At 38.3% G+C, this 23601-nt stretch overlaps 2 protein-coding genes across 3 annotated transcripts; both read right to left on the bottom strand.

Annotated features, from left to right (window-relative positions):
* Positions 1–458: 458 nt before the first annotated feature.
* LOC113043334 (treslin-like) lies at positions 459–12720 on the bottom strand. Of its 2 annotated transcripts, none has more exons than XM_026202636.1 (22): positions 11616–12720; positions 11275–11527; positions 10373–10599; positions 9802–10030; positions 9544–9688; positions 8347–8483; positions 8023–8214; positions 6166–6311; positions 5758–5858; positions 5536–5626; positions 5306–5388; positions 4989–5216; positions 4825–4912; positions 4672–4744; positions 4452–4589; positions 4279–4369; positions 4098–4156; positions 3883–4011; positions 3608–3750; positions 1463–3488; positions 1262–1375; positions 459–958 (listed from the first exon to the last, which is right to left on the bottom strand). In XM_026202636.1, the coding sequence occupies exons 1-22, from the start codon at positions 12300–12302 to the stop codon at positions 864–866; spliced, it is 5475 nt and encodes a 1824-aa protein (XP_026058421.1). In that variant the 5' UTR covers positions 12303–12720; the 3' UTR covers positions 459–863. The 2 variants fall into 2 exon arrangements, with proteins under 2 accessions (XP_026058421.1, XP_026058420.1); XM_026202635.1 differs by having other exon boundaries at positions 460–961; positions 11616–12719.
* Positions 12721–22244: 9524 nt separating this feature from the next.
* Positions 22245–23601, bottom strand: LOC113043371 (uncharacterized protein C11orf96 homolog). The gene has a single exon (XM_026202709.1). The coding sequence runs from the start codon at positions 23361–23363 to the stop codon at positions 22995–22997; it is 369 nt and encodes a 122-aa protein (XP_026058494.1). The 5' UTR covers positions 23364–23601; the 3' UTR covers positions 22245–22994.

Raw genomic sequence — 23601 nt, forward strand, 5'->3', positions numbered from 1 at the left:
GATTTCTCTTGGCATAGCGATTAAAAGATTTACAGGTTGTTCACATGACATCTACGTCATCCAGCTCAGTTTTGAGTCTGCTAGACCCCCAGGAAGTGCTTGCTTCTAATTGACTTCATTTTTCTCAGTTGAATCCAATGGGGTCGTTGTGTCCATTTCTTTAACTGTCTATGCCGAAAACCGATGCAACTGGTTTTTGACTAGTGAACGAGTCAATGTTTTGTCCATTATCTGGCTCGGCTGTTTGAAACGACATGAGGGCGAGTTATTAATTATATAATTTTGATTATTGGGTGAACTAACCCTTTAAGCATAAACAACTGAGATACTAACATCAAGACTAAAAACCCCTTCTATGCGAAACATTTCAACTTTTTGAGCTGGTTATTAAGCAGGTTGATTTTTTACTAAAACACCATCATTGATTCAAGTGGCATGCAGAGGTTTAAGAACAAGTATTTATTAAAATAATTTGTTTACATTTACATTTATTCACATTGACAAAGATGTCGCAAGTGAGCTGCCAAACGCATGCTTCAATAAAAAAAAAATCCACAGAACAAGCAGCACAAATAAATAAATCACTAACAAACGAGCAATTAAAGCTTGATTTCATTAGACTGAAAAATTAAAAAGAAAAATGTTTCCACCTTATTTTTACAATAAATGTTCAGACCAGTTGCTATATGCCATATGACATACAGTGTATAACACAAAATATACAATATTGGGTAATGCATTATTATACAAGAAAATGAGAATAAAGTTTCCTAAAACAGACAATAAATTTATAAAAGCTTTTGCTTTTCTAAAAGCAACTGTGCAAGACAAGGCAACCAAAAGTACTTTTTGTAATAACAGACTTAGTCTAGAAGTTTCTTTCGGGTGTACGTCCTACTAGGTGTCCTTCGCCTTCTTGACTGGCAAAGAGGAGAGATATCCAGCTCAGACTTTGATCCTGCTGGAAGAAAGTATATATTGTTGTTATTATTAAGAAACACTGAACAAAAAATGAACAAAACCTGATCTGATATTTTCCTCAGCCACTTTTTTTTGTTAGGTTTATTTAGATAACTGTTATAAGAAAACATGAGCGTTGAGATCAGAAAACATCTTTTATAATTTGCATGAGCTCCAAAGCTAAATTTATCGAAGCACATGCAATAGGTGCTACATTAATTTGAGGCAAATAATGCAGAAAATGTCTAATTAAGGCATCTATTCTGACCTATAGCTCTACATACACTTTTCATCGTCTCACCATTTCGTTGTGTTGCTTCATTGATTACAGTTGATTTCTTGTATAAAAGAGGTGACTGAGTGAGAGCAAAGATTCCACTGGCTGACACAGGTTTCTTTACTGTAGGCGTGTCCGCTGAAAGAGGTTCAAGCCACAACGTTTACAAACATGTTACAAAAACACAAGGAACAAGCTATGAATTGCACACAAGCTTTACTGTACCTTTTCTGCCCATCCATGCAGGCTGTTCAGACTTCGTAGGGTCTTTAGCTTCACAGTCTTGAACCACAGTCTCAGTCCAATCCATGCCTTCCGGTGAGCACTGATGGTCTATAACCTGGCTTGATCTCAAACCCAGTTTTCTTTGACTGACTGGGGTGCTAAGTGACTCTTTGAGTTCTTCAACCCCTTGAATACAGAAAACACCTTCAAGTTCTGGGTCCTCCAACACCCCAGGCTTTTCCAGGAGCGGGATCCCTTTGATGACCTGCTCTTTGCTCCCGCAAGCTTCGATCCGAGCTCTTTTCTTACGAGGCCAACTATTGAGGTTCTCTGGGGTCGACCATCCTCTGCTTTGAGGAGACGGAGTCAGTGGGGATGCCAATGGGGATTGGCTACTTGCTGGATAATGAGTGGGAGTGATCGACTGACATATGTATGTCTGTACACCCTTCCCAGGTGTACCTTTGGCAGGGGTTCCTCGACTGCAGAGTGATGGTGATATGCAGCCAGGATGTCTAGTACATTGTCCAAGTGGGCTGTCAACTTGTGGTGCCTTCACATTTGACATGTTACAGTGTACAAGGTGTGAGGCCACACCCTTGGTTGCACTACTAGGTGCTTCACCGGAATCGAAAGAATCGGTCCTTCTTAACTTTAGCTTAGGCAGGCCTGACGCCTGCATCTCCATCTCCACTTCATAAGTAAGTGGTTGAGGAATTAACCTCTTTCCACATGCAGGACTTTGCCGTGTTCTTGGGGTAGAGATCTTTGGTGTTCCAGAGGAGTATCCAAGACGTGCTTCCGCTTCTCGTTGGCGCCGGTCTGGAGTTTGACGAAAGCCATAGCTTCGGCCCATTATGGTAATGGCAGGGGAGGCTTGTTTTCCCTTAAATTCGAAAACCTCAGAGGATTTAGAGGGTTTCCTTGAGAAAGCAATGTTCATCTTAATGCCCCCTGTGAGTTCGGTCCTCACCACAGAGGCCTCAGATATCTCAATGCTTTCATCATCTGTGGTAATGCTGAATTCAGAGCAATCAAACTGTTGGGAATCTGAAGATGACACTTCTTCTGCTTTTCCATGGTTGATCTCGTTTTGCCCAATCATTTTGTTATCCTGTGGAAATTCTCCCATATTACTAGTTGGTTCCTGCTGGTGGATACGTGATCTAGGGGGACCAGAGGATAGTGGTGCACTTAATTTTGCTGCAGACAGACCTTCATGAGGTGAAGGGCTAGATCCCGCAACGTCTCGAGACTTGTTAGGAGGCAACGAGGACTCTTTTAAAGGTGTTCTACCAGAGCGAGTGGACATCCTGCGTGTTAGGCTGGGGTTTTTTATGGGAGTTTGTATATTTGGTTTTAATGGTGAAGCACAGAGAGAAAATGGCTTGGAATAATATTCCTGTGAATCAATGGAAGCAAATTCGCCAGACTTTTTGGTAGCCTTGCAAGTTAAGCTCAGTGTCCTCCTCATCTTTTCTGATCTTGTAATGGACTTGGATGTTTCTGGATCAACATTTCCAAGGATTTCAAGTGTCCTGGGCATCGTTTCAGGAGATTCCTTGGATTTCCTTTGGGGCACCTTGTCAGGTGTTTTGAAAACGTTTCTTTCCTCTGGGCTGCTATTCTTGCCAGGTGTAAGCAGTCTTGGTGAGCATCTTTTTGGAAACATCATAGACTCTGGCACATTGATTGGCTTTTCTACCCGGCTTTTCCGCGGAGATGGAGACCATGTCACACTCTTCTTTGGCGTTCTACCATTTGGGCTTCTCAGCCAAGCACCATTAGGAGAAACACAATCCAAGAGGTTTTTCATTGGGGTCTTGAGTATCCCCTTGAGTGGACTTTTCTTGGGGGTGTCTACCACTAGACTCTTCGCAGCAGGTGACCGAAAAGGGCTCCCTCGCAGGGTCATCCCATTCTCTCCAACTGTCCGGGTTGGAGTTCTTGGGGACTGAGGGGTTCTGCACCCAACTGAACATCCTACTGGATCAGATCTTAACTTCTGTGGAGTTTTATTTTGATTCTGCAAAATAAAATGTATCACATTAATCCTAAATAGATGACAGGATTTATACACTCAATACTCCTTCAACATTTCATATCATTTTAATTAACTGTAAACTGATTAAAAAGGGATATTACCTCAAAAATTCCAGACCTAAGTGACAACTCTTTGCTGCTTTGATCTAAGAAAGATGCTGTAGTTTGCCGTAGGCAACTAGGGGACTGGGTAGCACCAAAAAGAAGCCGAACCGGCGACCTAACAGAACTAACATTGAATCCTCCTGCAAAATGAATACAAGGCCACTTTGAGAATGCACAAGCATACACCTTGACAGTATGTTCAAAAACTAAACATTTTATGTCCAGAAACTTGATGACACCTATTTTTTTCCTGTGTTACTGAAACACTTTACCCTCAGAGTGGCAGAGTTGAGAGGAGGAGATGGCACGGTCCAGGTTTCGGGAACGTGGCTGTGAGCTTGAATAGAATACACTGGAATGTCTTCTGGTAAGGCTTTTAAATCTTGGGCTCCTCCTCAAGTCTAAGAACCAAATATTTATTGGAGTACTTTCTATTAGTAAGTGGTCTTCCTATGTTTGATATTGTGGCAAAATCTTAAACACTAACCAGCAGTTGGTTTGACAGGAGACTCTTCAATAATGCACACATCAGATTCTCCAGATCTTCTGTAAAAAAAGGGAGCAAGAGAAGAGAAAAACAAAATATTTAATTTTAAACTGGATCCCTTACAATCATTAAGCACCACTAAACGAATATAACAACTTAAAAATCAGGACATTTCACTCACCTGCCAGTCCTTTGCCGTTGAAGAAAACGACTGGACACCTGTTTATGCAATGGTGTTTCAGATACTTTCTTTGTGAGAAGAGTACGTCGTTCTGAAATTAAAGTTTTAAGGTTCAAGTTCACACACTACATTAAACAATTAAACAATTTCACACTATCAAAAAGAAAAATTACCATCGTCATCCATATGTGAACGCTTGCGTTTCTTAAGTCCCTCTACTGCCGACACAGACTGGCTCCGTGGCATTTTGGACTTCTTTGAGGGCGATATGGCTACTTGGTTGAAAAGATTTCTCCTTACCTTTGTTACCTCTTTGAACAGAAGAAAAAGGTGCAACAACAGATCACAACTTTTTAAAACAGCATGAAGATTAAAATGGAATGGGCCAATTACCTTGAACTGCTTGCTTTGGAGGTGGTTCGTTCACAGCAGGTTGTTCTACCGGCACACAGAGTTTCGGCTTTGCCTGAATTCCAAATTAGGCAAGTTAGTATTTTAGTTTGTGAAAAGATGGAAAGTAATAGAATAAAAACAATGAAATCTCACCAGCCGTGTGGACTTTCTTGGCATTTCTATCTGTCGAAGTGCCTGAGGAGCCTCAGTCATGCTTTTGTGGCGTGTGAGCATGTTCTGTCTGCAAAAAGAGAGGAGAGTTTATTTGACCACAAAGCAGTTGATATAACCACACATTCTTTTTCTATGACAATCACCTCCTCTTTTTAGCAGAGCGATTGCGGAGTTCCTCCAGATGATCCCCGACACTGGATACATTGCTATGTGTGGCAGAGAAAGGTGAAGGTCTAGCAGACACACTGTCCTTAGCCATAGACTCATCACTGAAGAAGTCAGAGGGCAGGATGGCAACAAGCGCCTCAGGCAACTGAGTTCCTAAACTGTGGTAGACATCTGCCAGGACTTTAGGGATGCTGTTCAGGAACCTGGGAGATACCATATCAGAGATCACATCTTATTGCGTTTGGTTACAAATTGCATTTTAATGAATATTCCTGTGTTGCTGAGAACTTACACTGGCAGAACTTCATCCTGCATGAACTTGGATAAGTAAACGGCATCTTTACTCCGGGAGATAATCCGGAGCATATCAGCCACCTTAAAAGGGGTTTATAAAAAATATATAAAAAAAAGTTACAAACATCATATTTAACAACCACAAACCATAGAAAATTTATGTATACAATTACATCTAAATTATTAGTTATGACATCATAAGTTTTTAAAGGTTGATCGTCTCCTTACATCCTCAACTCTTTGTTCCAAAACCTCCTCATCTTCTTGTTGTTCTGGTTGTTTGCACAATTCAAGTCTGAGAACTGCTTGCAGCTGGCATCTGCATAAAGAATGATGATTTATAAGTCCATTACCTTATAATTACCTTTATAAAGATATATATTCCAAGATATATTCCAAGTTTACGGTCAATTCATCTGGACACTGATTTAATTTGGTCTGAATACTTACTCCCTGATTTTACTCTCTTCATCTGAAGAATTTCCGTAAAGCTGACGAATAGCCTGACAGGATTTCAACAGATGGTTCTGCACCGAGTCCAAGAATGAAGCCTGGTGTGAAATGGATAAATGTACAATTAAAATAAAAAAAGTTGCATATCAGTTTTCCTAAATCATTACATGACTTTGGTCTTCCCTAAACTAATATGATACAATAAACCACCATATCAACAATACACATATCATAAAAAGCATATATATTAACATTGCAAACACAGAATTAACTAATTAGACTAAGATCTTTTGGAAGGGCGAACAGAGTTCATTATAAACATGTACATGGAGACCATGTTTTGCAGTTACCTGCAACCAGACAACACAGCTGTATGATTTTAATGTACATGTTCCATTGGCTCACCTCCACATCAGTGTTAGTTTTGATGAATGCATTAACAACTGAAAGCATATCCTGGACTTGAGAGGGAACAGACACGGATCTGTTCTCCACAGCTTTCTGATAAGTGAGCCCCAGGTGGGAAAGCAGCTCTTCCTCACTGTTGAAATCTGTTTTAAGTCAACGAACATCATTAACAATAGGGATGGGCATTTTCCGTAAATATAACATTCGAATATCTGAGCTCACAAAAAACGAATATTTGTTTATTTAAATTAAGTAAAATTTTTTCAGCAACATTTATTGTTTCACACAATAAGCTTGAACATTACAAATCGTGTTTTGTAGCTGAAAACCTTTAACAATGCATGCAAACAAACAAAAGTACAGATTAAAAGCAAAAAAAGTGAACAAAGAAAAAACGTAAAGCAGCCTGCAGCATTTAGGCTATTGTAGAACGTAGCCTACACTTAACTTTGAAACTGTCAGCAAATCTTTTTTGCTTCTTTTTCTATTGTTTTACATGTTCTTGTTTAGAAACACAGGTATGTAAACATGATTGGGGGAAAGTTGGCTCCTTAGTCTGTTAAAAATAAGGCCGACCGCGGAGAAAACGCGCTCTGACGGCATGGACGTTGTCAGGACTCACAAATAACGGTGTGCTAAGCGAATAAGTTTTGTGAAGCGCTTCGTGTTTTGGTTTCACCACTGAATGGGATCTTCATCTGGTGGAATACATGGCTCTAGCAAGAACTGTTCACACTCGTCTCGGCTGGACTCTCTGTAATCATCGCTGAAGAACTGGCTCAGCCTTTTCAGACGAGTGGGCATTGCATCCTCTTCATCGTTGGTGACGGCGGCTGCATCTGCACCACTCGCATCAAGGAAAATGTTCTGATAATGTTCAAAAAGTTTTTTTTCTTACTTCTCTGATGTTTTCATCGAAAAACCGGAGATGTTTGTGCAGAGGGTGTAGGGCAGATGCGAGAAGAGAAGTTTTCACTGCATTCTCCAAGTTAGCGGTGTTTATTCGTTGCTTGAGAGATACCGCAACAATGTAATTGAATTCGGTCACTTTCTGTCATTCTCCATGGCATATTTGAAGTACTGTAGAAGACCACAGTTCTTAGGGGCCGTTCACATATCACAAGTTTGTTATTTCCAATGTAGGCGCACTCATAATGGAAGCGACGGACCACCGCATAAAGTTAAAAACATCTCAACTTTTCAGAGAGCCGCAAGCACACCGCGGGTCATGTGACAAGAACTAAACATTCAGCTTCATCCTTTCCCGCAACCACGTTGAAAGCTCAGCCAAGATGAAAGAACAGCTTATCATAGCTGTATATGGATTGCCATTTTGAAATACATTTTGTAACAGAGCTACTGAAAGATATATTTTTGTGCTGCAAATCCATTTATCCTTTGCTGAAATTTCCGCGTCTTCAAGGAGAAGAGCGCATCATTGTTGCTTACCAACGGCAGACGCCTCAGGAGTGCTTCTGCCTGAGCGCTTTGAAAAGAAGGAGAAAGCCTAGCGTTTTCAACGCGTTTTTAGGCGCGATATGTGAATGGCCCCTTATCCATTAATTAATTATTTTTTGGTTGCATACATCTTCAAATATGTCGTGTAAAAATCACAGAAAGTGACCAAATTAGGTTTTATTGTGAACTTTTTTTTTTATTATTCGAATATCATTTTTACTAATCGAATAATAAGAGCAGAACGAATATTCGAATGTTCGACTATCCGTGCACACCCCTAATTAACAATATTTACAATAAAGTTAAAAACAGTCCTGTTTTTACTTCATGGAGATCTTAAACCCTGGACATTATAACTTAAGGCTTTTTTTTTTAAATAAATGACTCCATACTCACGCAAGAGGCCAGGCTTGGTTCGATCCCCAGAGCATCTCTTGCCCCCTTTTTCAGCTCCTTTGACAGATCCAGCAGAGCTGCTATCACCCTGAGTTTTTTGTGCTTTCACATTTAAGCGAGCAAAATTCAGCATCTGTAGAGAGCGACTCATAGTCTTCATCTTCTGCCTTACTGGTGTGCATTGTGTACCTCCTGAAAAAGAGCAAATTAGGCCAAAAAAACATTAATAAACTTGTTCATGATATAGGCAAACAAACCCACTGCAAATATTAAGTCCATTTTATAAAGCATCAATCACTTAATCGAGTCTGATTTTGTACTCACGTTTTTTGGACCTCAGGTTGCCACTGGATCCAGCTGTGCTGCTCTGATAGAGCTCTGAGAGACTGCTAGTGATCTCCTGCTGAGTATCGGAGTACTCCTCTTCCCTCTCCTCTTCCTCTGGAGCTGCATGCAGGAGCCTGTACATGTAAGACATCTTTTAGTACCAGAATAAAAATAGCCCATGACAAATATAATATGTGCAATTTTTGGGGGTACAATTTTAACACCATGTCAGCAGCTGAGGTTTTCATGGCAGGAGTTGTGTTGTGCATTTACAATCAGTTACATAGATGTAAATATGCAATAAAACAAAACAAGCAAAATAAAATAAAAAACGGATTAAACCTTATAAAACCTATATAAAGCCTTAATATTCAGGGTTGCCAGATATCAAGAGTTCAAATCCTCCAGTCACAGCTTTTCTTTTCAATGGAAACACATTCTGTCCAGTATCACTTAAAGCTGCAGTAGGGAACTTTTGTAAATATATATTTTTTACATATTTGTTAAACCTGTCATTATGTCCTGACAGTAGAATATGAGACAGATAAGCTGTGAAAAAAAAAAAAATCAAGCTCCTCTGGCTCCTCCCAGTGCTCCTATTGCCATTTGCAGGAACACCATCGCTCCCGGTAAAAAATAACCAATCAGAGCTGCGGTCCGTAACTTTGTTTGTGTTCAAAATGTAGAAAAATTTATATAATAAGAGAGTACACCATGAATCCATTTTCCAAACCGTGTTTTTAGCTTGTCCTGAATCACTAGGGTGCACCTATAATAAGTGTTTATATTCAGACTATTTTAGATTGCTTCAGGGGTACCGCGGCGGAGTAACCCAGTACCTTTGTGATTCTTCATAGACATAAACAGAGAGAAGTAGCTCCGGCTACGATGTTCTTCCGCAAGACGCAAGCAGTTCTGTTTATTAACCGCTAGAGCGTCAAAAGTTCCCTACCGCAGCTTTAATTTCAGCAATCTGGCTACTATGCATATGCACATTCTTTTCAAAAATAAAAAAAGTTCTAATTATCTGAAAACTAAATACAATAAATCATGCATACAAGCTGAATTGTACTAAGTAAAATTATTGTGCTAAGTAAAAATTAAATTTCTCAAACAATAATCGCTATGATCAGTTTATCCATTATTGGGCAGCCCTTATCTTGTCAAATAAAAGATGAGTGAAAGATTCCAAACCTCATCGATTCCATTAAATGGCAGCTGATTCCTGACTGGTCAGAAAAAGGAAACCATCCCTCTACCAGCCCATTTCTCCTTAAACAAGACTCCCGCTTGAGCTCTTGATTGGCCCAATCAGGAACAAACGGCAACTTTACTTGATCTGGAAACCAAAAAATATATATATTTAAGGTTAGAAACAAAAAGGTTGTGTTTGTCTGTTTATATGCACAAAGCACAAAAAAACTAAGATTATTTCAGGAAAAAACCAAACACCTGAGCAATCCTCATCCTTCATGATGTCATACATGACATTGAGGACACTGCTGACAACATCAGGTAGGTCACTGGAGATGTCTGTGCTGTCCAGGGGAACTACGTGTGTGGGCAGAAGCTGGTCTTCCTGAGAAACCAGCGGCTGAAGGACAGTGAGTTGAGCCATACAGGAGGAGAGCACCGACAGCACCCCTGAACACACCACACCTCCTTCACTCACTTCTGCTAGCTGTGTCAATAAAGAAAAAATATATTATTCTACACATTTTTTTTACTTTAAAAAATTTTAAATCACCCACCATGGACAATTAATAATTTTTTGCTTTTATCTTTGAACAATGTAAACACTTACAGAACACTTGTAAACACAAAGCAAAAAACAAAAGACCATGCAATACATTAAGGACCTACAACCTTATAAGGACCAAAGGCATAGATGTGGAGTAGGTGTCTATATACAGGTGTCCATGTATTTTAGCTATTACAAAACAGCATTGCATGTGACTGCAATCATATTTCACAGCTGGAATCATCCTATTATTAAACAACATAACAGATCAAGTCATTTTACCATGGCAGATCCTCCAGTAGACAGCTGCTTTAAGTGCTGAAAAACCGCCTGACCCAGTTCAGCATCTGTGCACTGAATTATCCAGCTTTCAGAGGCTGAACATGAGAGGGAGATGGTGTCCAGGTCCTGCAGGACACCTCTGAGAAACACATCCACAGGAGCTCGCAGAAATCTCTGCCTGCATGATACCGGCTGCAGAGTCACACTACAGGACTGCCTGTTCCCATCTACCACAAAAACATTCAAAATTACAATTACTGATCACTTTGGAGAATATATCTAGAAACCTGTATTGTACGCACACATTATATATAAATATATGAATGACAAAGCCCATTATTTCAGTCTTCAGTGTCACATGTTCCTTCAGAAATCATTCTAATATAATCATTTGCTGCTCAAGAAAATGTGTTTGTTCGTGCTGCTTAGTATTTTGTGAAAAATGTGATCCACTACTATTTAAAAGTTTGTAAGATTTACAAATAATACTTTTACTAAGCAAGGATGCATTAAATTGGTCAAAAGTGACAAAGACATTTGTAATGTTACAAAATATTTTTTTTCAAATGCTTTTTTTTTTTTACTTTCTATTAAAGAATCATGAATAAAGTCCCTGTTTTTTTACAAAACATGAAGCAGTTTTCAACCGCTTAACTGGATGCTCTAATCATTTTAACATTGATAATAAGAAATACTGCAGAAATATTTGCCTTCACAAGAAACAATGAATTACATTGTAGAGTATATTAAAATGGAGAATAATTATTTTAAATTGTTATGATATCCCACAATATTACCTTTTTAATCAAAGAAACAGCCTCGGTGACCATTAGAGACTTAAAAAAAAAAAACATTTTAAATCCTAACTAGGATTATTTGGCCTTGTGTGTTTTATTATTTACCTGCAATCCAGGAAAGACATCCACCCAAAGGGGGAAAGACTTGTCGGTGTATTCTTTCAGAAAACTCAAGGTAGCTATTGGTTGAATCTATAGGAAAGGCATCTATTCCTAAACCCAGTGAAGGGCTTGTATCAGAATGACGGTCCATCACTGGCAAACAAGGAGACAGCATGGGCACCACCCGTCCACCAACCTGCCCAAGAAGCTCTGCCAATGTCTCCATGCCAGTGTAGTCCTCCACCACATGATTAGCCTGGATAAAAAAAAAAAAAAAAACTGTAGTCAAAAACCCTGATATGAACACCAATTAAACATAGGAACTATAAAAGAGCACCACTTACCTTCAATATACCTGTATCAGCCCAATGAAGCAACACTTTGCGTTGCATAAGCATATCTATCAGACCTCTGGGCAGCACCTGCTCATGTATGTCTCTATGAAGTCTACGGTCATCCTTACGGATGGACAAGTAGTCTTCCAACTCTGCTTTGGACCGTGGACATTGAGACACAACAAAAAGGACATTTTTGTCAATGCTTAACATGTCATAGTCCTGCAGAGGGATATTCCTGGCACTTCGACTCGACCTTCTCGGTCTCAGTGTGACCTTGGTGGGAGATGTAAGATCAGGTCTGTCCCACTGGAAGTCAAGAAGGATCTCTTTCAAGGCATTTTGGACACAACTAGCCGGGCTGGGTTTCAGTTTGTTGGACTTTTCCCGACTTTTGGGCGACTTTCCTTCCACACTGAACTTGACAAGCAGCTCCTCTTCGAAGTCACTGAACACCTTCTCCTGGAGCTCCTTGAAATCAGATCCTCTGGTTATAAGTGTTGCACTTTTCACAGTCCTTGAATGGAAGAATTTGTAACCCCATCGCACTTTTTCCAGCCCATACTTGTATCCCAAACCGAGCAGCACTCTTAGTATCCACTGTTTGAGATGGTTTTGATAGGCACTAATCGTGCTGTTGGTTTCTTCTGGTCGATAATCCACATCGATAGCAAAAAACACATTATGAGAGGCCATAACTGGACTTAAAGAGCTGTCATGCAAAACACTACCGCCTCCAGAGATCAAATGTAACTCTTATAGACGTTTAGAACTAAGCTAAACAAAGAAAACAAACGCTAAACATGACGTCTCGTCTTTTAAAACGTCAACAAACGCTAAGCAAGAAACATCTCAAGAGCAGCTGCTGGGAACGAACGCACACGTACGCTATTTTTCTCAACACGAGTCATGATTTCTGTCGCCATTGAGCTAAAACAACACGAAGCAGTTAAAAAAAGAATTAAGTCATATAAATGTACAATTAATGATAACGGAAAGTTATAAAAAAATAGCATTTTAAAAGTATTGTTTTGTTACACCTCAGAGTTTCCGTTAGCCATCGCTCTCTTCTCTCCCTGCCTTAAACTCTTCGCGCTTCAGAATTCGATGAATGTCATTGGCTGGAACGAACGAACTTTAAAAACGTCATTCATTTCTCGTCGTGTGATAGGACCAGAGAGCCCCAGCAATAAAGAAATCCAAAGACGTCAATCGCTTCTCTCTCCGTGATTGGTCCACAGTCAGGTCAATAAAAAGAGCTTCTTCTCGTGACTAATATGCAGAGCATAATTCGCTTGTTACTGGCATCTACTGGACACAAGTCAATGTTATATTAACAACTTTATTTAACGTAAGTGTATTTTTTTATAAGGAATACCACAGAAAGAAATGTAGTTATATAGTTATGTAGCTTTTTCTAAGCATATATATATATATATATATATATATATATATATATATATATATATATATATATATATATATATATATATATATATATATATATATATATATATATATATATATATATATGCTTAATAAATCATTGTAATGTATTGTCAGTGTTGTATGGGGTGTCGTTTGTAAAATAAAATGTGTAAGAAAAACTTTCTTGTGTCAGATTTGGTCAGATTTAACTACAAAACAAATACATTTGTGCAAGATTTACTAAAAAGAAGCTTTCTTTTCTTTTTTTTTTACTTAAAATATTTTTAAGAATTGAATTTAAAATATATTTCTTTATTTGTTACTATATGACTATATTACAATAAAGTATTCTAAATTAATCTAAATTAATTCTAATCTAAATCTTCATGTTAATCATGTTAATGTTAATCTAATATCTAAATGTGTATATATATATATATATATATATATATATATATATATATATATATATATATATATATATATATATATATATATATATATATATATATATATATATATATATATATATATTAGCTTTTGAATTGATGCTTTGGAGCTATTGTATGTATAAGAAGCACAGAAATGTATTTTTTAAAACAATGCACATTAGGACTCAAATACAATTTCTTGTTTTAATATGCAACATTACATATTTTTGTACTGCTTTGATTTCCAATTCCACAGTTTGTTATTCACATGAAAGTAAGAGTAAAATATATAACTATTAGTAAGAGATATTGACTTCAAGAACAGTGACTTGCTTATTGCTCATGGTCATATTTATAGATGAATAGATAGGTGAGTAATGCCATTTTAGTTTTTTTATACCATATCACATAAACAGCATTTGAAATGACTTCTTTTAATATACTTTTCTCAGAAATTAGGTCTGCCTAACCCCCAGCCTTTCAAATGGCTGTAAAATCAGAATGCATAAACCATTTATGGGTTCATTTGAAGTTCTTATGTTTTTATCTTTGGATGATCGAGACAATTTAGTCTGTTGCCCAGACAGCATTAGTCATTGGGTCTGTTAAGGAAAAAAACATAAAAGAGAACAAGTTGTGCAGACTAATAGCTCTTTAGCCCAGACATACTGTTTAAAAAATATAACCAAGGAACACACTGCATGCTGCTTTTAGTGTTTCTCCATACACAAGTTCAAAAGTGGAGACAACACCATCTGAAAAAAGCACAAACAGCCTTTTTGTCTTTAATACAAACCCAATTTTTTTTATAAGAAGTACATTAAGTAATATTTTGTAATAAAACATTAAGGATAATTGGGTCATTGGCTCCAGATTCCTTTATGCACAAAAATGCTCTCATAATGTGACAGTGAAGGGCAGGGTAAAATAGGAAAGATTTTACATCCCATCAATCCATTGGAGAATAGACTTGTTTGCTTTGGCACAAAACTCTCAAACTAGGTTACCTCTGCATCAGTACACAGAATGGAAATGTCAGCAGCGTATTAAAAGAAGGCCCAGAGAAGTTCCCAATCATAATCACAGACACAAGATGGTTTAAGATAAATCTTTTCAATTTGAAATTCATTTCAACAGTCTGAAAAATTCTCACAGAAGCTCAAAAACCTCTTTGCATGCACAACAGAATTAGATGGCTATTTACGTGGTACAAATGAAGTACAACACCATAAATCACTCAAAATATCAATCTATTTGTTTCCCCTGAAACATATAACACGTATATATTAATAATTTCTTGCATGTCATCAATTGCCAACTGCCCTCATTGATGGTTTGAGGAAATGGGAGTGTGTAAATAGGTTACCCTCAGCTCATTCAGTATCCTTGATCATTTTAAGACAGATCAATGAGAGAAACAGACAAACACTGGGAGAACAAGGGCAACACAGCGCTTCCAGTTATGTGCCTTTTTGTTCTGACCCAAAGCCCAAAGGGTTCTGCTTCATGGCGTATGAGAATGTAGGTCAGGGTTTCAGCAAACGAATACTTTTGCAGACAGAACCCAGACAGCCTTGAACAGGCAACACTTTCAGTAATGCAAAAGCAGGTGAACGAGCAGGAAAATGAATGTAAAACGCTCCTTATTTGTACCATTGTCCCAAAATCTAGCTTATGATTGCCTTTTGAGTACCAGGTCATGAAGATGTATCTCATAGTAATGCAAGAAAAGGGACAAATCCCTCATTTTCCTAAATTTTTCTTATATATTTCTTATATATTTCCAATATATTTAATAAACTCTGGCCCGTAAACATGAGTCACTGTTTTCCTCTAATGATTCAGTCACATTTCAAGCCCACTCACTAGAATTATTTTTGCCATGTCAACAGTCAAATAGGATTTTACACATATATTTTGACTTGAGGACACAAAGAGGATGTGTTGCAAAATACAATTGATTGAATTGTGTTCATTTTTATAGACTTGGAAGGAGTCTATTAACCGTGACATCATCAGATCTTCTCTCAGCAAGGAATAAGCGATAAGAACAATTTGTTATATAACCAAGAAGAGTGGGGCCAGTCCAAATGCCTGCTGGGAACATGATGTTCCTGTTTTCAAGGCTGTTCTTGTTCACTGCACATTACGCATTGGGCAGCACTCCCGCATTCAGATAAATCTGCAGCGTCATATTTATATTTTAACGTTTATGAAGCAAAAAAATTATGTTAGTTTTGAAAAGCCTCTGAAAATAAAGCTTCAGAAATAATGCATATCAATGAAAGGGTGTATTTAGCGTTGATGCAATAAGCAAGGCCTAAATGTAAATCGAATGATTAAGAAAGAGAGAGGGAATGGATAGGAGGAGACAAGGCAAGGCTGGTGGAAATTAAGTTTGTTTCCACAGTTTCCAAACATCATATTTCTTTGACCTCACTATCACCATGGCAACCACACCACGCAAAGTAGGTTACCGAGACACTTCGCTGCAGAAAGGAGAGATGAACTAGGATATTTCCTCTGAAGGAAAAAACAGTTAAAGGTGACTTTATGTGTTTAAATATGCTCTGACATGACTTTTATTATGCAGTGAGCTATTCGTAGAAAGATTTATCCACAGTGCTGGGGGTAATGCATTATAAGTAACTTGAGTTACATAATCAGATTACATTTTTATGTAACTAGTAAAGTCACATTACTTTTTAATTTAGAAGGAAATATCTGAGTTACTTTTTCAAGTGAGTAATGCCGGTTATATGTTTCCCATGTCTTGAAGCTTCAAGCACTTCAAACACTTGAAGTTCATCAGTGGACCACTCCCAGCAAGGGGAAGTTTGTTTCCAACTGACATGTTTTCATGGCTTCTTGGGCTGAATACATGGCTACAAGGAACCTGCCGTATAAAAGGAGTCAACTTCATCAACAACTTAAATCTATTCTGGTGCCATAGACAACTTTTTAAACTGGATGGCCTCAGCCCATACAAATGGTGCAAGAGTGCTACAGGACAATATCTATTTCTCTCTCCGTCATCCTTCAGTAGTGTGTGCCAATCCACCCAACCTGGATGGCGCACACACACCTGGACAAAATATGAGTGACGGCAGGACATCATTTCAGCTTCCGATTCATCATGTGGTTGACACATCCCACAAGGACACTGATAATAACACCACGCAACCACAACAAGCTCTGCTAATGGACAACATATCCTGCCCACAGAGCTCACCACAGACAGACTGTGACGTACTTCAAAAGCTCCTCCAAGACTCAGCATCCAAGGATGGCTTTCTGGAAAACAGCCAGGGAAGCCATGACAACATATTTCAGCCCCCGGAAACCCCAGAGTCAGAGCCCCGCTCACCAGACACGTTATCCCTCTCTCCAGAATCTCCACTTCTAAGCTTCTCACAGAAAATGGAAGAACTGGTGTATGCTGGGACCAAACTCTCCTACTGTTTCGCTGCAAGCTCCCAGATATCAGCTAAGAAACAGTGGGCCCCACAACCACTGAAGCCTGTGGCACCAGTTCGCGCTCCTCCTCCTGTGAGAGCTCTCCAGCCACTGCCACAATGCCAGTGCCCAAACCCTCCATCTGCTGTAGATGAAAAAAACAACAACTGATAGCAGCTCTCAGTGATATGTGTCGGGTCCCTGCTATCATAGCAGCAACAGTCACAAATGTTTATGGAACAAGCCGGAACCCAGTGTGCCTGTAGCTTTTTCTATTTCTTTTTTATCAAGTGATAGATAAGTCTAAGGCCTTCTCAAGGACGTATGGCTGACCCACCTAATCTGCAGCCTTTTATGCATAGGGTGACCATATGCGTAGTTCATACGGGACACGTCCCAGCCAGGATTTTAATATTGCCTAAAATATCCAGGTTTTGGCTATTTGCACTGTGCAGGTTGATCGTTGTGTAACATTCATGAGAGCTATAAAGAGCAGAACAGACGGCTCCTTATGCTTTCGAATCGCTTTCACGTGTTTGTTCGTTCGTTTGACTTGAAGCGTTCAAGCTTCTTCAAGTCTATCGAACGAACAAACACGTGCGCATATTTGCATCGCTTTGATCGTTCCCTCTAGATCTCACCTTCTTACACTCAGCCCCACGATTGGTCGATTATGTACAATACCTGCATGTTATTGGTCAAACTGCTCTGGATGTTTTAGGCATTATTAAGATCCTGGCTGGGACGTGTCCCGTATGAACGGCACATATGGTCACCCTATTTATGCATCATACTAAGAATACTATAGAGACAAAAATTAGTGCCATCAAGTGATCATTTTTAAACATACGCTCACTAAAATATAAATCATTTATGATCAATGTCTTAATAATCACAAACAACCTGGATTTTATGTTTCTAAATGAAACATGGCTAGAAGACAGCAACAGTCCTCATTTGGTCAGTACTTGTCTATTGAATATCTAGGTTTTGTACTGAAAGGTGCTCCACGCATTCTGTTTATCATTATTGACAATCTGCAGCCTTTGTTGTAGAGTTCACATAAATTTGATAAATTATTTCTTCAGAGTTTGATGGTTTTACTATTGTAGGGTATTTTAATATTCACATAGATGTTGCAGAAACACACAATCGTGGACCAACTCTAGATTTACTCATCAGTAGGGGTCTAAACATTTCATCCATTGTTATTAAGGATGTAGCACTATCTGATAATTTCTTTATTTTCTTTGATATATTGATCTCTGCTACCACTGAATCTAGATCTGTCTCTGTCAGAAAGAGATGCTTTAATGAGAACACTAGTGTGCTATTTATGAAGGCTATATCTTTAACACCAAGCAGACTTGTTATTGATGATATTGCTCCTGTAAAAGTCAGTATAAGACTGGCAGACAAAAATCACCTTGGAGAAAATCAACAGCAGTATAGAGTATGAAAAGACAATGCAGAAAAGCTGAGTGGATGTGGCAGAAAATGAAACTTGAAATTCACTTTAGTTACTATAAAGACTGCCTTCACGCTTTCATTGTGGAACTAGCCACAGCTAAACAGACTTTCTTCTTAAATTCCACAGAGGTTAGACAGATTTGACCGCAATTTCAAAAAGAAGATTCTATGTCTGTTTTTAGAGCATTTTGGAAGAAATGGTACAGCACCTTAAATCGTCAGACCTAAAACTACAGACCAATCTTTCATTTAATATGCAAGATTATTGAAAAGGTAGTTTTTAATCAGCTGAACAACAACTTCAACTCAAATGGATACCTGGACAATCTGTTTTGCAACTGCATTACAGCACAGAGGCAGCGCTCATCAAGATAATAAATGATATTCACTTTAATTCTGATTCTGGCAAAATATCAGTGCTGGTATTGCTAGATCTCAGTGCTGCATTTGACACTGTTGGTCATAACATACTTCTAGATTGACTGGAAAACTGGGTCGGGCTTTCTGGAATGGTACTCAAATGGTTCAGGTCATACTTACAGTAGAAGAGAGAGGTTATTATGTGAGTAAAGGAGAGCAGTCTAAATGGACGTCCATAACATGCAGAGTCCCATGAAGCTCAATTATTGCACCACTCTTGTTTAGCCTGTATATGCTCCCATTAAGACAAATAATGAGAAAGAACCAAATTGTCTATTCACATCTATTAAATATTGTTATGCATTACTTTTAAAAGCAACTTTACCCAACACATCGGTGTGGCACTATCATAACATTTGATAATCCCATAATGACACAGCAACATTAAACACGTTATCATGCACCATTTGATCATGCTACAGCGGAGGTGTTCAAACTTGGTCCTGGAGGGCTGGAGTCCTGCAGAGTTTAGCTCCAGTTTGCCTCAACACACCTGCCTGGAAGTTTTAGTATGCCTTTTGAGAGCTTGATTAGCTGGTTCAGGTCTGTTTGACTCCAGGGCAGAGTTTGGACACCCCTGTGCTACAGTATATTTTTGCATTGTAATGCAATATTCTTTATTGTCTGTCAATGTATATATGACACCAAGTGTAATAATTAAATATTTATTATTCTGTATAAGGCTGTAACTTTGTTTTATAAATATGATAAACTAAAGACTTTTCGGAGATACAAAGGGTGCACTACTATGAATTTTTTCTTTCCATAAATTATATATATATATATATATATATATATATATATATATATATAACTTTTGTTATATATAGAGCATTGTAGAGCATTGCGATATCAAGCGCAAGGTTGGGGGTTTGATTCCCCGGGAACACTTGATAGGTAAAAATTGATAGCCTGAATTCACTGCAAGTCGCTTTGGATAAAGCGTCTGCTAAATGCATCAATTTAATTTAATTTAATTTAATTTAATTTAATTTAATTTAATTTAATTTAATTTAATTTAATTTAATTTAATTTATATACCAGTATGAAAATGTTTTTGCACATCTGCTGGGTTATTTTATAGGTTTCAAATTTAATGTTAATACTATTTGATTGAAATGTTTTCTCTCCAGTCAGAAAGGACAGAGATGATGTAGTAGTCTGTCTAAGTGGGTTGAAGGGTAAAAAACATAAATTTGCCCAGTCATACCGTTTTGGTGCCAAGCATAGTCTATCACAACATTGCAGAATCCCCAGCTGGATGGTGAGGCATGATTTCCTATCATGTAACTAGATCAGAAGGCAAGGCAGGGAGATGCTATTTTTACATGGCATCTGTACTGGCTGATAGAAATCAGATGTTGAGGGAGTTCAGATAGAGACAGATGTGTTTTTGTGCTGTGATGTGGACACAGTGTATGCACCTGCTCACATCTGAGATTATGCCTGATCATTATTGTGAGAAGCTGAAACGGTTTATTATGTATGACCGTTATATTATTTATAATGAAGAGTCATAACTGGACTTTACTTAAGTTTTCTTTTCCATTTTATGCTCACTTTATTTCCATTTTTTTATATTTTTGTATTTCCATAAATGTTTTTTATTGTCATCTATGGTTCCCTAAAAACTGTTTAACATCAATGAAACCTCTCTAATGTACAAAAGTTTCTTTAGAATATAAAAATGTTATTAACACAAGAAAATTATTTATACATACAGTGATGTGAAAAAGGTTTTGCTTTTTTTCTTTTTTTTTTTTTTGCATATTTGTCATCCTTAAATAATTCAGATCTTAAAACAATTTTAATACTAAACATTTTAGTATTACACAAAGATAACCTGAGTAAATACAAGGTGCACTTTTTAAATGATAATTTCTGGCAATGAGTCTTTCGCATCGCTGTGGAGGAATTTTGGCCAACTCTTCTTTGTAGGATTGTTTTAATTCGGCCTCTTTGGAGGGTTTAACAGCATGAATGGACTGTTTATGGTCATGCCACAGCATCTCAGTCAGATTTAAATCCGGACTTTGACTTGGCCACTCCAAAACTTTCATTTTGTTTTTCTTGAGCCATTCAGAGGTGAACTTGCTGGTGTGTTTGGGATCATTGTCCTGCTGCCTAACCCAAGTGCGCTTTGAGCTTGAGATCACAAACTGATGGGCAGACATTCTCCTTCAGGACTTTCTGATAGAGTGAAGAATTAATGTTTTCATCAATTATGGCAAGTCATCCAGGCCCTGAAGGCGCAAAGCAGCCCCAGACCATCACATTACCATCACCAAGTTTGACTGTTGGTGTGATGTTCTTTTCATGAAATGCTGTGTTGGTTTTACACCAGATGTGACGGGACACATACCTTCAGAAATGTTGTTGCATCAGTCCACAGATAATCAAGATCATTTTTGGCAAATGTAAGATCAGCAGTTGTTTTTGCCCAATCTCTTTCTTATTGCTGAATCATGAACACTGACCTTAATTGAGGCAAGTGAGGCCTGCAGTTCTTTAGATGTAGTTTTGGGTTCTTTAATGACCTCCTGGATGAGTTGTTGTTGCGCTCTTGGAGTAATTTTGGTAAGTCGGACACTCCTTTGAAGGTTCACCATTGTTTCTTTAAGCATGCTTCACTTTGTCAGACAGCAGTGATTTCTTGATTCAACAGGTCTGGCGGTTATCGGGCCTGGGTTTGGATATAGTTATATTTAACTCAGCTTTCTAAAATAATGTGGTTAATCACACTTCTTTTTTGATTTAACAGGACGGGGCAATTTTTCACATAATGGCAGGTTTGGACAGCTTTTTTCACTTAATAAATGAAATCATCATTTAAAAACTGAATTTTGTATTTACTTACAATATCTTTGTGTAATATTAAAATTAGTTTGATGATCTGAATCTTGGTTGCACTTTATTTTACAGTACGTGTACTAACATGTACTTATAGTGTACTTACAGTGTATTTATCTAAGAACGTTCTGGTAATACAAGGTAAATAGTTTGGGTAGGGTTAAGTTTAGGGGTAGGTTCAGGGTTAGTACCTAGTTATTACATAGTTATTGTAATTACTATAATAAGTACATAGTATTTACATGAGGAACAGGACTGTAAAATAAAGTGCTACCTGAATCTTTTAAGTGTGACAAATACGCAAAAAATTGTAAGAACCAGGAAGGGGGCAAAAACCTTTTCACGACACTGTATATACAGTATATATGTATAAATGAATATTTAGATTATTTAATTAGTTATGATGACTACTGTTTTCATTTAGCATTCATTTTTTATATTAATTTTTTATTTAACCACACTTTAAACACTTCTTCGTTTCGTTTTTCGTTCATGTAACACTTTCCCACTTGTTAGCACTATTTTTTTATAAGTCTCTGAAAACAGCACACCAATTTCATCAAAAGACAAATGAGATGATGAATCCAATGTTATAAAGTTTATTTATATTACTACGAAAGAAAGTATGAAACAAATTAACAAAGAACAAGTCAAATTGAAGTATAAAGGCCTTTTTTTACAGTGATAGTGACTTTACAAGTCCACAGTGTCAACATTACAATTCTCTAAAATTACTATGTTATCACAAAATAATTTGTGAATAAATATGATACATTTGAAAAGTACAATAATTTGCTCCTAACTGAGTTTCTTAGTAAGTTCACCATTCTGGCAGACGTAGACATCAAGGTTTGCAACCTTATTTTCTGTAAAAAATACATCTCTGTTTTAGTTTGCTCGTCAGCACAGCAATGCATTATAACAAAATGTGACAGTCTACATCCTGCCCAGCAGTGAAGAACCCATTCAACTGTGCAATCTTAAGCAGGCACAAGGGATACGAATAACAGTCTATTAAAATTGAATCAGACATGTTACATCCTCTCCTGTCAAGTTCATTACAGATGAAACTTCACCAGTCCTCGAGTCTCAGAATAAACAAAGGAATTTGCGTAAGCATTTAAGTGGTTTCTGAAATCTTCCAGCATGCTACAGCTTTGCTCTTTGCAGAGGAGCTAAACAATCGCTGTGCCAGTGTTTCTCAACTGGAATCTGCACATAAATGCATAACTACTGTAGGTTAACGGCTGTGAAAGTGGAATTTAACAGGAAGATATGTGCGAAACACATTGAGTTCCAGTCCTGTCATCCTTCAGACCTTCCTCTCACTCTCTCAGTGTGTCAAGTCTGAGTCGCTGGAGTCCAGTCTAGCCTGTGCAGACGCTGTGTGGCAGCTCTGTGTTGATCCTGCGTGGTGCAAAGTCTGTGTGCTTCTCCTGAGGCTCTCCAGCGACTGAAGGTAGGACTGTCTTGCCCTTTCTTCCTCCAGAGGTGAAGCCCCCTCCTCCTCCACTTCGGCGATCTCTGCAAAAGTCACCGGCTGGGTCTTGAAGCGGGCGTCTCGGGGCCGCCGGGGACGGTTTCGGCCCCGAGCCAGACACTTGGGGACGGGTAGCTGCTGGGGAAACTCCTCCATGGCGGATGCCAAGATGTGTGCGGGTAGAACAGCGAAACCCACCGTCTCCATCGGACGTGCAGCCATGTGTCTGGATGGCAAGGGTTGGGCGTTCGGCTTCTGAGACGTTTGGAGAGGCTTGCAGTTCTCCAGGACTCCGTGTGGTGAAGGATTTGAAGTCACTTTCCTTATATCCTTCTTGTCTGTATTTGACAGAAGGTGAAGCTTACACACAGATGGAGAAGTCGACTTCCAGAAGACGAGTGAAGGGAATCTTCTCTCTGTTCTCTCTGTCTGTGGTTTCTGAGCGTGCCACTGACTGCTC

Source organism: Carassius auratus, chromosome 25, assembly GCF_003368295.1.
Source record: "Carassius auratus strain Wakin chromosome 25, ASM336829v1, whole genome shotgun sequence".
NCBI classification, from domain to species: Eukaryota; Metazoa; Chordata; class Actinopteri; order Cypriniformes; family Cyprinidae; genus Carassius; species Carassius auratus.

Excerpts from the sequence above, each read along its gene's own strand:
- LOC113043371 (XM_026202709.1), bottom strand. The coding sequence starts at position 23,363 with ATGGCTGCACGTCCGATGGAGACGGTGGGTTTCGCTGTTCTACCCGCA.
- LOC113043334 (XM_026202635.1), bottom strand. The coding sequence starts at position 12,302 with ATGGCCTCTCATAATGTGTTTTTTGCTATCGATGTGGATTATCGACCA. Across the intron at positions 8,484-9,543 it reads CATTTAATGGAATCGATGAG|GCTCCTGCATGCAGCTCCAG; the intron begins GTTTGGAATCTT and ends TTACATGTACAG. Across the intron at positions 5,627-5,757 it reads GAAGAGAGTAAAATCAGGGA|ATGCCAGCTGCAAGCAGTTC; the intron begins GTAAGTATTCAG and ends TTCTTTATGCAG.